The sequence below is a fragment of the Saccopteryx bilineata genome, chromosome 2 (genome assembly GCF_036850765.1).
Source record: "Saccopteryx bilineata isolate mSacBil1 chromosome 2, mSacBil1_pri_phased_curated, whole genome shotgun sequence".
Taxonomy (NCBI): domain Eukaryota; kingdom Metazoa; phylum Chordata; class Mammalia; order Chiroptera; family Emballonuridae; genus Saccopteryx; species Saccopteryx bilineata.
In genome coordinates, this window is record NC_089491.1 from 355,591,175 (window position 1) to 355,607,373 (window position 16,199).

Consider the following 16,199-nt stretch of genomic DNA (forward strand, 5'->3'; position numbering starts at 1 on the left):
TGTTTTTGTCAGATATTATTTAATATTTTTATTAATATTTTAAAACTCTTGTAACATAATCTAGTTTTGCGTACCTCTTTTATTGTTTTTATTTAAGAATTAAATGCATGAAATACTGAACTACCTTTTGGTCTATCATTTTTTTATACCGTACTTAAAACGGTCATTAGGGCAGAGAACTGGTTGTTAAGTTATTTTAATCCCACCACTGAATCTACCGTATACAAAATTCAAAACAGGGGTTATAAGGATGCTCAAAAAACTTAGGGGAAGAATGGATGTACTCAGTAAAAATTAAATAAAGAGACAGTAAGCATAATAAAAGGACACAGAGACAATAAAAAGAACATTCAGAAATGAAGAACACAATATCTGAAATGAAGAGTACACTTGAAGGAATCAATAGTAGCTTAGATGAAGCAGAGTATTGAATCAGTAATTTGGAAGACAAGGTAGCAGAAAACACCCAATCAGAGCAGCAAAGAGAAAAAAGATTTTTTTTTAATATTTTTATTTTTTTAATGGGGCGACCTCAATAAATCAGAATACACATATTCAAAGATAACATGTCCAGGTTATCTTGTCGTTCAATTATGTTGCATACCCATCACCCAAAGTCAGATTGTCCTCTGTCACCTTCTATGTAGTTTTCTTTGTGGCCCTCCTCCTCCCCCTTTCCCTCTCCCTCTCCCCCCTCCCCCTGTAACCACCACACTCTTATCAATGTCTCTTAGTCTCACTTTTATGTCCCACCTACGTATGGAATAATGCAGTTCCTGTTTTTTTCTGATTTACTTATTTCACTTCGTATAATGGTATCAAGATCCCACCATTTTGCTGTAAATGATCCGATGTCATCATTTCTTATGGCTGAGTAGTATTCCATAGTGTATATGTGCCACATCTTCTTTATCCAGTCTTCTATTGAAGGGCTTTTTGGTTGTTTCCATGTCCTGGCCACTGTGAACAATGCTGCAATAAACATAGGACTGCATGTGTCTTTACGTATCAATGTTTCTGAGTTTTTGGGGTATATACCCAGTAGAGGAATTGCTGGGTCATAAGGTAGTTCTATTTTCAGTTTTTTGAGGAACCACCATACTTTCTTCCATAATGGTTATACCACTTTACATTCCCACCAACAGTGTATAAGGGTTCCTTTTTCTCCACAGCCTCTCCAACATTTGCTATTACCTGTCTTGTTAATAATAGCTAATCTAACAGGTGTGAGGTGGTATCTCATTGCAGTTTTGATTTGCATTTCTGTAATAACTAAAGAAGATGAGCATCTTTTCATATATCTGTTGGCCATTTGTATTTCTTCCTGGGAGAAGTGTCTGTTCATGTCCTCTTCCCATTTTTTTATTGGATTGTTTGTTTATTGTTGAGTTTTATGAGTCCTTTGTATATTTTGGATATTAGGCCCTTATCTGAGCTGTTGTTTGAAAACATCATTTCCCATTTAGTTGGCTGTTTGTTTATTTTGTTATCAGTTTCTCTTGCTGAGCAAAAATTTCTTAGTCTGATGTAGTCCCATTCATTAATTTTTGCCTTCACTTCTCTTGCCTTTGGAGTCAAATTCATAAAATGCTCCTTAAAACCCAGGTCCATGAGTTTAGTACCTATGTCTTCTTCTATGTACTTTATTGTTTCAGGTCTTATGTTTAGATATTTGATCCATTTTGAGTTAATTTTAGTTAACTGGGGACAGACTGTAGTCCAGTTTCATTCTTTTGCATGTGGCTTTCCAGTTTTCCCAGCACCATTTATTGAAGAGGCTTTCTTTTCTCCATTGTGTGTTGTTGGCCCCTTTATCAAAAATTATTTGACTATATATATGTGGTTTTATTTCTGGGTTTTCTATTCTGTTCCATTGATCTGAGTGTCTATTTTTCTGCCAATACCATGCTGTTTTGATTGTCGTGGCCCTATAAGATAGTTTGAAGTCAGGTATTGTAATGCCCCTAGCTTCATTCTTTTTCTTTAGGATTGCTTTGGCTATTCGGGGTTTTTTATAGTTCCATATAAATCTGATGATTTTTTTGCTCCATTTCCTTAAAAAATGTCATTGGAATTTTGATGGGAATTGCATTAAATTTGTATATTGCTTTGGGTAATATGGCCATCTTGATTATATTTATTCTTCCTAACCAAGAACAAGGTATATTCTTCCATCTCATTATATCTTTTTCGATTTCCCTTAACAATGGTTTATAGTTTTCATTATATAAGTCCTTTACATTCTTTGTTATGTTTATTCCTAAGTATTTTTTGTTGTTGTTGTTGCAATCGTGAAGGGGATTATTCTTTTGAGTTCGTTCTCAAATGTTTCATTGTTGGCATATAGAAAGGCTATTGACTTCTGTATGTTAATTTTGTATCCTGCGACCTTACTGTATTGGCTTATTGTTTCTAGTAGTCTTTTTGTGGATTCTTTGGGGTTTTTGATGTATAGGATCATATCATCTGCAAAAAGTGATACCTTTACTTCTTCTAGAAAAAAGATTTTTTAACAATGAGGATAGTCTAAGGCAGTGGTCCCCAACCCCCGGGCCGTGGACCAGTACCAGTCCATGGGCCATTTGGTACCTATCCGCAGAGAAAGAATAAATAACTTACATTATTTCAGTTTTATTTATATTTAAGTCTAAACGATGTTTTATTATTAAAAAATTACCGGATTCCCTCTGTTACATCCATCTAAGACTCACTCTTGACTCTTATCTCGGTCATATGATACATTTAGCCGTCCCACCCTAAAGGCCGGTCTGTGAAAATATTTTCTGACATTAAACCGGTCTGGGGCCCAAAAAGGTTGGGGACTACTGGTATAAGGGACCTTTGGGACAATGTGAAGCATAATAATGTGAAGCATAATAATATCTGCATCATATGAGTGACAGTAAGAGAAGACAAAAAGCAAGGAATTGAGAACCTACTTGAAGAAATAATGACTGAAGACTCCCTAATCTGGTAAAGGGAAAAGACACACAAGTGCAGGAAGTGCAGAGAGTCCCAAACAAAATTAACCCAAGAGACCCGCACTAAGACTTAACATAATTAAATTACCAAAGGTTAAAGACTAAGAGAGAATCTTAAAACCAGCAAGAGAAAGACGGTTAGTTACTTAAGACTGTCAGCTTATTTCTCAACAGAAACATTTCATGCCAGAAGGGATTGGCACAAAATATTTAAAGTTATGAAAAGCAAGGGTTTATCAATAAGACTACTCTACCCGGCAATGCTATTATTTAAATTGAAGGAGAAATAAAGAGCTTCTCAGACAAGAAAAAGCTAAAAGAGCTTATTATTACCAAACCAGCATTACAAGAAATGTTAAAGGGACTTCTTTAAGAAATAGAAATACCCCCCCGCCATAGTTATAAATCATAAAATGGCAATAAATATATACCTATCAATACTCATTTTAAATGTAAATGGCTTAAATACTCCATCAAAAGACATAGGATAGTCGAATAAATAAGAAAACAAGACACACACACACACACACACACACACACACACACACACACACCGTCCACAAGAGACCTACCTTAGAATATTAAAAAGAGAGACTGAAAGTAAAGGAGTGGAAGAAGATATTTCATGCAAATAGAATAAAAGAAAATCTGGGGTAGCAATACTTATGTCAGACAAATTAGACTTAAGAACAAAGGCTATAGCCTGACCTGTGGTGGCGCAGTGGATAAAGTGTCGACCTGGAACGCTGAGGTCGCTGGTTCAAAACCCTGGGCTTGCCTGGTCAAGGCACATATGGGAGTTGATGCTTTCTGTTCCTCCCTTCTCTTTCTCTCTCTCTCTCTTTCTCTCTCTCTCTCTCCTCTCTAAAATGAATAAATAAATAAAGTTTAAAAAAACACCAAAGGCTATAATAAGAGAAAAGGAGGACATTACATAATGATAGAGGGAGAAATCCAACGAGGATCTAACCTTGTAAACATTTATGCACCCAACATAGGAGCACCCAAATATTTAAAGAAAATTTTGATAAACATAAAAGGTTAAATAGATAGTAATACAGTGATAATAGGGAATTTTAGCACCCCACTTTTAAATATAGATTATATTTATATTTATTAATTTTAGAAAGAGGATATATAGAGAAAAAGGCAGGGGGAGGAGCAGGAAGCATCAACTCATAATAGTTGTTTCTTGTATATGCTTTGACTGAGCAAGCCCAGGGTTTTGAACCAGCAACTTCAACCTTCCATGTTGATGCTTTATCTATTGTACCATCACAGGTCAAGGAACACCCCACTGGCATCAATGAATAGATCTCCCAGACAGAAAATCAATAAGGGAACAGTGGCCTAAATGACACATTAGATCAGCTGAATTTAGTTAATACTTTCAGAGCATTTTACCCCAGAGAAGCAGAATATACATTTTTCAAGTGCACATGGAACACTTTCTAAGTGGCCACTTAGAAACTAACACTTTCTTTGTGGCCACATGTTAGGCCACAAAAAATAGTCTCAATAAATTTAAGAAGATTGAACTAGTTTTTAATTTCTCTTGAGACTTTCTCTTTGACCAATATACTATTTAGAAACATGATGCTTATTTTTTTTATTTTGGAGATTTTAAAAGGCAAAAGATTTATACGATCTGAAGAGAAACCAGAGCATTTAAAAAATTTTTTTTTTTAATTTTTATTTTTTTACAGAGACCAAGAGAGACTCAGAGAGAGGGAAAGACAGGGACGGAGAGAGATGAGAAGCATCAATCATCAGTTTTTCATTGCGACACTTTAGTTGTTCATTGATTGCTTTCTCATATGTGCCTTGACTATGGGGCTACAGCAGACCAAGTAACCCCTTGCTCAAGCCAGTGACCTTGGGTGCAAGCTGGTGAGCCTTACTCAAACCAGATGAGTCTGCACTCAAGCTGGTGACCTCGGGGTCTTGAACCTGGGTCCTCCGCATCCCAGTCCGACGCTCTATCCACTACGCCACTGCCTGGTCAGACCGGTTTTGGAGATTTAAAAAATTACCTTCTGGCCCTGGACAGTTGGTTCAGTGAATAGAACATCTGCCCAGCATACGGACATCCCGGGTTCATTTCCTGGTTCGGTCACACAAGAGAGGTGACAATCAGCTTCTCTTCCCTCTATCTCCCTTTTGTCCCCCTCTTTCCCTCCCACAGCCAATGGCTCAATTGGCTCAAGTGTCACCCGGGATGCTGAGGATAGCTTGGTTGGTCCAAGTGCTCAGCCTCAGGTGCTAAAAATAGCTTGGTTGATTCAAGCATTGGCCCAAGATGGGTTGCTGGGTAAATCCCTGTTGGGGAGCATGCAAGAGTTTGTCTTACTATCTCCCCTCCTCCCACTTAAAAAATTACTTTTTTTTTTTACAGGGACAGAGAAAGAGAGAGTCAGAGAGAGGGATAGATAGGGACAGACAGACAGGAATGGAGAGAGATGAGAAGCATCAATCATCAGTTTTTCATTGTGACACCTTAGTTGTTCATTGATTGCTTTCTCATATGTGCCTTGGCCGTGGGCCTTTCGCAGACTGAGTAACCCCTTGCTTGAGCCAGCGACCTTGGGTCCAAGCTGGTGAGCTTTTTGCTCAAGCCAAATGAGCCCAGGCTCAAGCTGGAGACCTCAGGGTCTCGAACCTGGGTCCTCCGCATCCCAGTTCAACGCTCTATCCACTGCGCCACCGCCTGGTCAGGCAAAAAAATTACCTTCTTGTTATGTATTTCTAGTTTATCCATTATGATCTGGGAACATATATTTTAAAATTTCAATTTGTTTAAACCTGTTAAGGTAGTTTTTTTATGATTCATGATATGATATATCTTGGTGAAATTTATGTGATATTTGAAAATAATGTGTATTTTGTTGTTCAGTGAAGTGGTCTATAAATGTCAACTAAGTTTTATATTATATAAACATAGTGCAATTTTGATCTAAGTGCCAACAAATATATTGGAAACAAGAAAAAATAACTTTAATATTCATATAGAAGAATGAAAGTCTAAATATGTATAAAATTTTGTGTAAGAAATTATGACAGCCTGACCAGGCAGTGGCGCAGTGGATAGAGCATCAGTGGAGGACTCAGGTTTGAAACCCTGAGGTCGCCAGCTTGAGCACAGCCTTACCAGATTGAATGCAGGGTCGCTGGCTTGAATGTGGGATCATAGACATGACCCCAAGGTCGCTAGCTTAAACAAGGGATCATTTGCTCCTCTGTAGCCACCCCCCAGTCACAGCACATATGAGAACGCAATCAACGAACAACTAAGGAGCTGCAGTGAAGAATTGATGCTTCTTATCTCTCTCCCTCCCTCCCTGTCTGTCCCTATCTGCCCCCCTCCCTGACTCTCTCTCTCTGTAAAAAAAAAAAAGAAGAGAAATAACTTACTCTAAATCTGCTGAAATCAAATTAGTATGATATTAGTCCAAGAAGAGAAATTAAATCAGTGCAACAGACTACATGTCCAAAAATATATACAAATATAGTTAGTAACTTAACAAGTGACAAATTTCTTATTTCAAGCTATTCAAAGAAAACAAAATATAATATATTCTATAAATCAGTTATTCGTTTGAAATAAAATGAAACCAGACTGTTATCTCATACCCTAAACAGAAATAATAAACTCCAGATGAGTTAATTATTTAAATGTAAACATTTTCAGTAAAAAAATATTGAAACAAAATTTAGGTGCACGTATAAAATTAGGATGGGGAGCTCTTTCTAACCAAAACTAGAAATCCAGAAGCCATAAAAAATTGCCAATATTTTTTGATTACTTAAAAATGACAGGAGGTGTGGGGAACATACCAAAAGACATTATGTTGCTAATATACTATTTGAAACCACCTGGGGAATAAGGCAAAATGAAGCACAATCCCACAATCTATCTTTCCTCGCGCCCAATGAAATGAGCAGAGTCACCACCATCGCCATCCTGACCAACAGCTACAGTTGCTCCAATAACACCTAAACTCAGAGATTTTCACATATCTGACATAAATTTTGATAGTGAAGATTTGAAAATAAAAGATATTTAGCATTTTTAGCATTTTTAGTATTTAATCATTTGTGTACTGCTTCTCTGGGAATTTTTAAAGTAAAATTATATCATGTAGCAATAAGACCACTTTCTATCTCTTTCCATCCTCATATGTTTTATTGATTTGTCTTGGGTTTCTTTTGCACTGTCTCGTAAAATCCCACAAAGAATTGGTGACAATGACATCCTTTATCTTGTTCGTAGCTTTTGAGAAATGTTCCTTTTCATTTTACTTCAGGGAAATTTCCTAACCTTTCATCTTCCAATTCAACTAACTTATTCACTAGGTTATAATATTTTTTACTTTCCCCTAGTGTATTTATATGTATATACCCTGATAATATAAAAGAATTTTAAAAAATAACAGAAGAGCATTCCCCAGAGCTGAATAACTTAGTAATCTCAAAAGGAAAAGAGCCAGCAAATTCTATGAACTATGAATGACAGCAATCCATTACCTAGTCCCATTGCTATGAATTTCAAAGTATCATGTAGAGCAATAAAATAATAGAAGTGTTCCATAGAGAAAAATTGGAAGGTAATCACTGAAAGAATAAAAACAAGGTAATTTCTAAACCACTACAAGAGAGAAAATACAAGAAATAAAACAATGATAAATCTATCAAAAGTTAGGAAAGAAAAAAAGGGCAAGAAAATATGGTAGATTAAAAACATGAAATTATGTGGCAGGAATAATGCAAATATAAGAATCATTACATAAATGTAAATAGGTTTAATTCTACTAATGACAGAAACTCACTCTTAGATTGGATTTTTAAGAATCCAGTTACATGATATTTAACACAAAACAACACCAAATGTTAAATAAAGAAAGGGAAAAATATTTTAGACAAATGCTAATAAAAATAGAGCAGGTGAAACATTATATGACAAAAGAGACTTGAGTAGAGGTGGTTATCACCTATTGATTGATAAAAGGTAAAATGCATATAAAAAGACTCATGGATAATTATATATTCAAAGGGGTAGATCCAAATCACAGAGAACAAAAGTTTATGGAAATAGAAGGAGAAACTGATAAAGTTGGGTTCTATTACTGGTCAGGGCACACAGGAGAAGCGACCATCTGCTTCTCCACGCTTCCTCTCTCCTTTTTGTCCTTCTTCCCCTCTGGCAGCTACTGGCTCAATTGGTTTGAGCGTAGCCTTGGGCACTGAGGATAGCTCTGTTAGAGTACATCAGCCTCAGGAGCTAAAAATACCTTGGCACTCCAGCATGGCCCCAGATAGGGTAGCTAGGTCGATCCCGGAAGGTCGTGGCACATGTGGGAGTCTGCCTCACCATCTCCCCTCCTCTCCCTAAACAAACAAACAAACAAACAAACAAACAAACATGACCCCATCTCACTTCACTGCTATATTTTCTCCAAAGTGTTTGTCACCCTGTGACATTATGCCATTTTTACCCATTTATTGTATCTGTCACCCATCAAAATGGAAGTTCCATGAGGCCAGGACCTCATTTGTCCGCTCACATCTGAAGTACGTCTCTACAGAAGGAGAGCATCTGGCATATTGTAGACGATCAGTAAGTACTCATTGAGTAGATGCTTGAATGCATGTGTGCGTGAATGGAGGAACATACCATGTTCCCTGCGGCAATGAATAAACACTGAAAAAGTTAATTCTATCCAAATTAATATGGGAATAAAGTGCAGTATTGTAATAGACACAAAGATGAGCTACCCAGACCCCCTCCCTTCCAGGAAGGACTTGGTACCCAGTGTGGCGAGTGTGGCCCGAGCAGACAGCCTTCTCCTGTGAAGTCACACCCCTGCTGGGGTGACCCATCTGGTGACTGAGCAAGGTGGGTGTTAAAGTCCCAGATTCAGCACAGTGTTGGACACCCTGACAGCCACTGTGGTTTGAAAGCCCAGAACACCTGCTGGATTGGCTGGAGTTTGTGGGGTCTTTACAGTAGTTTCAAGTCTCCCTCTGCCCACTCCTCCCTTACCCCATCCTTTCACAGGTATTGATCCCTAATAGACAGCTTGCACCTCAACTTCAGATAAATATTTATACTAATTAGAATACCAATAAACAAATACAAGCAGGACAAGAAAACCAGCTGGAAACAACATAAAAGTATATCAATAGTGAAATCTTAGTAAGCAAATTATGGTGCATATTATAAAATGAATGAAGAAAAGAAATGAATAAAGGATATTTTATCATCTGAAGTCAAGAAACGGTCCTGGTACATTGTTAATTAAATTTTAAAAAGCAGGTAGCAAAACATAGTTCTATTTTACATAGAAAATATCTAAAATTTACTTGCTTCCTTCCTACTTTTAAGACACTAAATTTCCTTAGTGTTGAAAAGATAGCATATAAAACGTTTAGTTTCCAGGATTAAATTGAGTCCTGTTCATGAAGATAGTGTGTGGGCAGAGAGTCCAGCCCAGGTTACTGGGCAGCCCCATGCGTGAAGTCTGACTTACCAGGCGTGTGACCTTGGGCAGGTCTAATGCAATGGCTCTAGCCTTCGTCCAACATCCAAAATGTCTCCCACAGTTCTTTTGGGAACTGAATTGCTAAAGTACAGCAAGTGCTGACAAAGCTCAAATCACAATGTGATGTTCAATAAAAGTTTGTTAGGGTCCCCAGCTCTTCCTGTCCAATCGGGTCAGAAATCCTACTTTTTATCACCCTCTGCTCTCCTGGGTAGAGAGAGTAAAGCTAGGCTAGAGTGGGGTAAGCTTGGTGGCTGAGGCCCAAGAGGAAGCTCAGATGCAGGGATTCCGGTCATGATTGAGCAAGAGCAGAGCAAAGGCTCCTCTGCACTTTGGTGTTAACGATGGAGACACTGTTAATTCTAAAAAACTCAGATGCAGGAAGTGAAAGGGGTGTGGGCAGAGGAGAACAGAAGACTGCACCTGTGGATGTGTGCTGGAAAGTGTTCTTCTCCAAAAGGTTAATAATGAGGAAGTCAAGAGAGCTAACAAGAAGCTGAAAGGACGAGACACACCCTGGAGGAGGAGAGCAAAGCGGGCCCCATATATAACTCCTTCACACACACAATCTCTACCTGTGTTCCAGTTGTTATCGCCTGTCCAGAGTTCAGGAAATGGGAGATCCGAGATTATAGGCTCCTGGGCTTTCAGACAAAGAGACCAGCAGGACTGCATCACTTATGTGACTCCTCCCTTGGCCACCTCTACCTCACTCTCCAGGACACTCTCATTGTGTCCATCTCTGCACATTGCTGCACAGCAAGCCACAACTCACAGCCTCCAGACTTTGCACAGGTAACTGGGCTGGGATGCAGGTGAGACCAAGGGGACAGGGAGGGAGTTCGAGAAGGCAGGGAGAGGGAGCTGTGGGTCACAGGTGGGACTGAATAGGAAGAGATGTAAAAAGGTAGCTCAGAGACTTAATGCCTGAGTGGAGATTGTAGACTCGATTCAATTAATGGGATTTGGTTCAAGTATGGAGCCAAACCTCGGTCACAAACTGAGACTCACACTCAGCCCCATCTCTAGCCCAATTCCAGCCTTACCTTCAGTCTCAGGCCAGCTACACCCTGAACCCCAATACTAACCACAGTTCCTCTAATTCCCAACTCCAGAGTCAACATGAATCTTAACACCAGCTCCAACAAAAATTTCTAGTTTCAACTTCAGGGCCAAATTTAGGCAACCATGGCATCAACATGAGTATTGACCCAGACCTTGGAAGAGACTCAAATTTAATTGCCACTCCAGTGTTACGCCCACTCCCCGTAATACATTTAATTCCAACTTTACCTGCACTTCAATCTCACAGTCAACCCTGCCTCAGCCCAAAGACCAGTGCTGACTGCACTTCCAACCTCTGCTGCAAAGCCAAGACCATTCCTGTTCCTGGCCCTGACACCTGGCTCTTTCCCAACCTGCACTTCTTCTCTTACCTCAACTCTAGGCCTGACCACAGTTCCAACCTAGACCCAGCCTCCCCTGTCCCCAACCCCAGTGCTGACCTGGTCACAGGCCCTGCCTCCATTTCAGCTCTGACAGCCTCAGAGTTGGCCCTGGCATGTCCATGAAGTATGAAGACCTCCAGTCCTTGGAGGGTGAGAAGAAAAGCCAGATGTTCAAAAATGGTAAGAGGAAAGGAGAAAGGGTGTCTCCTAAAATACCCTCTTAATATGTTTAGAAAGATTACTGCTGTCACCACATGACTGCACCTCTACCATGGGTATTGCTGGGTCCCCACTCTGAAGGAGTCGGGCCCAGGGCCCTGTGAGCTCCCGTGGGAAAAGGATTCAAGGACCTTAGACCGACAGGATAAGGGAGAACAACAGCGGGCCTGGCTGCCTACACTCAGGGGAGGGGTGAGCGATGGCACTAGGGGAATGAATAGTTGTGTTTGGAAAGGAAATGTTTCCTAACCTGACGATACAGATCAGCATGAGCTCACTGAGGGCCTGGCTGCCCCACCTCACTCTGTGCTCTCCTGCCGCCTCCCCCAGCCCTGATAATGAGACCTTACATATTGTCTGTCATCACATGTCGCCAGGCAGTTAGGGGCCTATGTGACTGAGATCTTGTGCTGGTCCATGAAGGGTCAGAGGACTGGACATCCCTGTACCACTGACCTCCCCAGCTTTACCTGCACCAGCCTCCATGCCTGGCAGGTCCCTGTGCCGTCTCTTCCTCCCCTGTCCCTCTTGTCCTGAACCTCCTTGTCCTGATGTCCTCCCTTCTTGCAGGACTGCCTTCTCCCCAGGCCTTCCTGCGGCATCTCTGCTCTGGACCCTGCTTTCTCCTGCTCTCCCTGGGCCTCAGCTTCCTCCTGCTGGTCGGCATCTGTGTGATTGGATCCAAAAGTGAGGGTCACATGGTGGGCCGGCATGGGAATGAGAGGGGGTACAGGGATGTGGCATGATGATGACCATGATGGATAGAGATGGCTGCTGGCTCTGCTGCTTATTCATGGGTAATGTAGTCAAATTACCAAACCTCTCTAAGCCTTAGTTTCCTCATCTGCAAGCTTGGATAACAACAGTGCCTGTCCCTTTGGCTTGGGTGTCTGTGAGGACCCAATGAGACAAGGCGTGTCAAGTGGCCTGCTCAGGGCCAGCACAGAGAGGACCTGATAAATCTGAGCACTCTTTGTCCCATCTGCCTGATCAGCTTCCAAGAATCAGAGGGACCTGGAGACTCTGACAGCGAATTACAGCCACTTCACTTCAGACTCTGCGGCTGAGGTGCAGGCACTGCACTCCCAGGGTGAGCCTGGCTGGAAGGGCTCTGGACTGCGATGGGCCATGGTGGGGAGGGCGTGGGAGCGAATCCTGGACCCTGAGTCCCCTTGTCCTGCAGATGGCACTCTGCGAGAGACAATAACATCCCTGAACACTGAGGTGGAAAAACATAAGCAGGAACTGCAGGCAGGTGAGAGACCCCCAGGAGTGTGTGTGCAAGGGTAGGGCTGGGCTCTCAGAACCAGGGTGGTGGGAGCAGCCTGGGTGCTGAGTGTCCTCCCCTCCAGCCCGTAGCTTGAATGACAACCTGTTTACTCTGGAGAGCAACCTGGAGAAAGAACAGCAGAAACTCGAAGCAGGTCTGGACCCTCTCTCCTGTGCCTGGGTCTGATGTGGTGGGAGGGCAATGCAGATCCTAGCTAGGCTGGCCCCTCTTCTTGTTCCCACTGCTTTTCTTTGTGTGTCCCAGGTTATTCTCAAATCCTCCAGCGAGTCCAGCAGCTGACCAAGGACCTGACCTCCTTGTATTGCCAGATGGCTGTACTCAAGAGCAATGGTGAGTGACATGCAGGGCAGTGCCTGGCCCATTAATCTGTCCACGTCCCACTGGGCAAGCACCTCAGACCTTCCTCTGCCACACCCCCAGGCTCTCAAAATACCTGCTGCCCTGCGACCTGGCTGGAGTATGAAGGCAGCTGCTACTGGTTCTCTCGCACCAGGAAGCCCTGGCCCGAGGCTGAGAAGTACTGTCTGCTGGAGCATGCGCACCTGGTGGTGGTCGACTCCATGGAGGAGCAGGTGAGGGCTGGGAGGGCTTGTTTGGGAGACGGTTTGGTCTATGGAGAGGTCTTTATTCTTTTTCTCTCCCCTCAGGTATTTGTTGAGGAACACACATCTGCTCGGGACACCTGGATTGGCCTCACTGATCAAAATGGTACCTGGACATGGGTGGACGGGACAGACTACAACAGCAGCTTTCAGTGAGTGTTTGCTGTGCACTCTGTCCATTCAGCCCGAGTCCCGCCTTCCCTGTGGGGTGGGTCTGAGGCAAGCGGGCTCTGTGGCTTGACTGAGGGTCTGGCTTCCTGGACCCACATCTATCTGGTCTTTGTAGACACTGGAGACCAGAGCAGCCAGACAATTGGAGCGGACATGGGCTCGGGGGAGGCGAAGACTGTGCCCACTTCGGGTATGATGGACGCTGGAATGATAATGTCTGCACAAGGTCCTTCCGCTGGGTCTGTGAGACAGAGCCGAACAGGACCAGCTAGGAGCCTCCTGTCCTCTCATTTATTTCCTGAACGCCTTCACCTGCTGTGGGAACCTGGATTAGGGAGTCACCTTTCTGAGTACCTCCTGTATTTTCTCATGGATTTTCACCTAGGATTTTAAGGGAAAGGGGCAAGGATGGTGTCTGAGTAACGTAGAATAGTGTTTGATGCGGTGCATAAATTGAAAGCTGTGTCACTTACTGCAATTTCGAGGTTATTACTGTTAACTATTCTTTAAAGTAAAAGGAAAGTTTAAGTCAGTGGTTCTCAACCCAGCGGGGTCGCCTAAAGCCATCAGAAAATACATAATGCATACCAGGTATTTACATTCCGAAACATAACTGTAGCAAAATTACAGTTATGAAGTAGCCACCAAAATTATTTTTTGGTTTGGGGTCACCGCAACATGAGGAACTGTATTGCAGGGTCACGGCATTAGAAAGGTTGAGAACCACTGTTTTAGGTACTAAACGTTTTGCGTTGTCTGGTTATTGGGGATTAGGAATGTGCTTAGTCTTGTTGGCACTAGGAAGCCTTGGGTAGGCAGCAGGGAGTTGTGAGAACTCTATGGGCTTTAGGAAAGATGGCGGGAGTCATTAGTTACAGGTTATGATTGAGGGCAAGTTACTCTACTTTCTACTTCTCAGCTGAAAAATAGTGTTGTTCCGGGGACCACCCTCCTTCCAGCACTGTCCCCTCCCAGAACAGAATCACCCCTGTGTGTTGAGTGCTTCTGAAGCTTCAGATGAAACTCCTTGGTGTTTGTTGTGTGCATTATAGTGAAGACAAGCAGCATCCACAGGCAACACATACAACAAATTAAAGCTGTGGCTATTCTTGACTCATGTTGTGGAATTTACTACAATTTCTCAAAGGTTCATAAACCCCAAATATGCAGCCTCTGGTCTTGGCATGCCCTGTACCTTTTGCTAAGCAGTCCCAGGCCTGGAGTTAACTGAAGCTGACCTTGGTTCACAGATGGGCCTATTCCAGGCACCTCAAGCCCAGCACAAGCAGCAGCCATCTGCAGACTGACTCGTAACTCATGCAGAATGGTCCTGTCAGGGCATATGCAGTGACTGACCTTTGCCTGTACCTCCAGTGAAGCCCCTGAGCCAGTGCACCTGGTGGCCAGCTTCACAACACGCAGAAGCACCATGCAGCCACCTCCATGAGCAACACACACAAGGGCTACTCAGTGGGGATGTAAACACACAATACACTATACAGATGATATAGTATAGAATTTTACACCTGAAAGCTATACAATTTAATTAACCAATGTCACCACAATAAATTCAATACAAAATTAAAAAACAGAAAAGAGATTAAAATATGAATAATAAAATAGCAGTAACTATACAACTATCAACAATTACTTTAAATGTAAATGGATTAAATGCTTCAATAAAAAGACATAGCGTGGCTGATATAAGAAAACAAGACCAGACCCTTACATATGCTGTTCTACATGAGACTTAGTTCAGATCAAAAGATAAACACAGACTAAGGGTAAAGGGATAGAAAAAGATATTTCAGAGAAAAAAATGAAAGAATAAAGCTGGCATAGCAATACTTATAACAGACAAAATAGACTTCAAATATTTTTAATTGGTTGATTGATTGATTTTATAAAAGGATGGGAGACAGAGAGAGAGAAACAGAAATATTGACTTGTTGTTCCACTTATTTATGCACTCATTGGTGGATTCTTGTATGTGCCTTAACTGGGGATCAAATCAAACCCACAACCTTGGCATCCGGCAATGACACTCTAATGAATCAACTGAGCTATGTAACCAGGGCCAAATAGACTTTAAAACAAAGGCTATAAATACAGACACAGAAAGACCTAGCAATTGCACCTCTGGATATTTATTCATATAAACCCAAAACACCAATTTGAAAACACATATGCATCCACATGTTCATTGCAGCTTTATTTACAAGAGCCAAGATATGGGACAACCTAAGTGCCCATCAATAGATGAATGTATAAAGAAGATATGGAAATATATACAACAGAATATTACTCAGGCAGAAAAAGGGATGAAACGTTATCTGCAACAACATGGATGGACCCAGAGGGTATTGTACTGAGTGAAGTAAGTCAGACAGAAAAAGACAAATGCCATATGAGTTTACTTATATGTGGAATCTAAAAAATAAACAAAACAAACCAATTCATAAATACAGAGAACCTTTTGGTGGTTGCCAGATGTGTTGGGGAGATTGGTCAAAAAGCATAAGTGTTTAAGAAGTACCAATTATTAGCTACAAAATAGTCATGAGGATGTAAAGTATAGCGTAGGGGTTTAATGTATTCTCAATACATCTGCTAAGGGCTTAATACCCCAAATTTATAAGGAATTTATAAAACTCAACACCAAAACACAGATAATCTGGATAAAAAATGGAAATGGACCTCAGTAGACCCTTCTCCAAAGAGGACATACAGGTGGCCAATAGAGATATGAGAAGATGCTCAAGCCTGTCCAGGTGGAGGCACAGTGGATAGAGCATCCAACTGGGACACGGAGGACCCAGGTTCATAACCCCGAGGTCGCGCGCTTGAGCACTGGCTCATCCGACTTGAGCACGGGCTCACCAGCTGGAGCGAGGGTTTGCTGGCTTGAGCCCAAAGGTATCTGGCTTGAAGCCCAAGGTCGCTGGCTT

The 16,199-nt window shown here is 41.7% G+C and overlaps 1 protein-coding gene across 1 annotated transcript; it reads left to right on the plus strand.

The window, feature by feature from the left end:
* The first annotated feature begins 10,072 nt into the window (after positions 1-10,072).
* Positions 10,073-14,467, plus strand: LOC136323496 (C-type lectin domain family 10 member A-like). The gene is made up of 10 exons (XM_066255340.1): positions 10,073-10,315; positions 11,054-11,148; positions 11,758-11,874; positions 12,182-12,277; positions 12,371-12,442; positions 12,540-12,611; positions 12,722-12,808; positions 12,899-13,050; positions 13,126-13,232; positions 13,367-14,467. Exons 2-10 carry the CDS (start codon positions 11,082-11,084, stop codon positions 13,521-13,523), a joined length of 927 nt encoding a protein of 308 aa, XP_066111437.1. The 5' UTR covers positions 10,073-10,315; positions 11,054-11,081; the 3' UTR covers positions 13,524-14,467.
* Positions 14,468-16,199: the final 1,732 nt, after the last annotated feature.

What these genes read in the sequence shown, in the direction of transcription:
- LOC136323496 (XM_066255340.1), top strand. Translation starts at nt 11,082, where the DNA reads ATGTCCATGAAGTATGAAGACCTCCAGTCCTTGGAGGGTGAGAAGAAA. An exon ending in CTGTGTGATTGGATCCAAAA is followed by an intron (nt 11,875 to 12,181) that starts GTGAGGGTCACA and finishes CTGCCTGATCAG; the next exon opens with CTTCCAAGAATCAGAGGGAC. An exon ending in ACAGCAGAAACTCGAAGCAG is followed by an intron (nt 12,612 to 12,721) that starts GTCTGGACCCTC and finishes TGTGTGTCCCAG; the next exon opens with GTTATTCTCAAATCCTCCAG.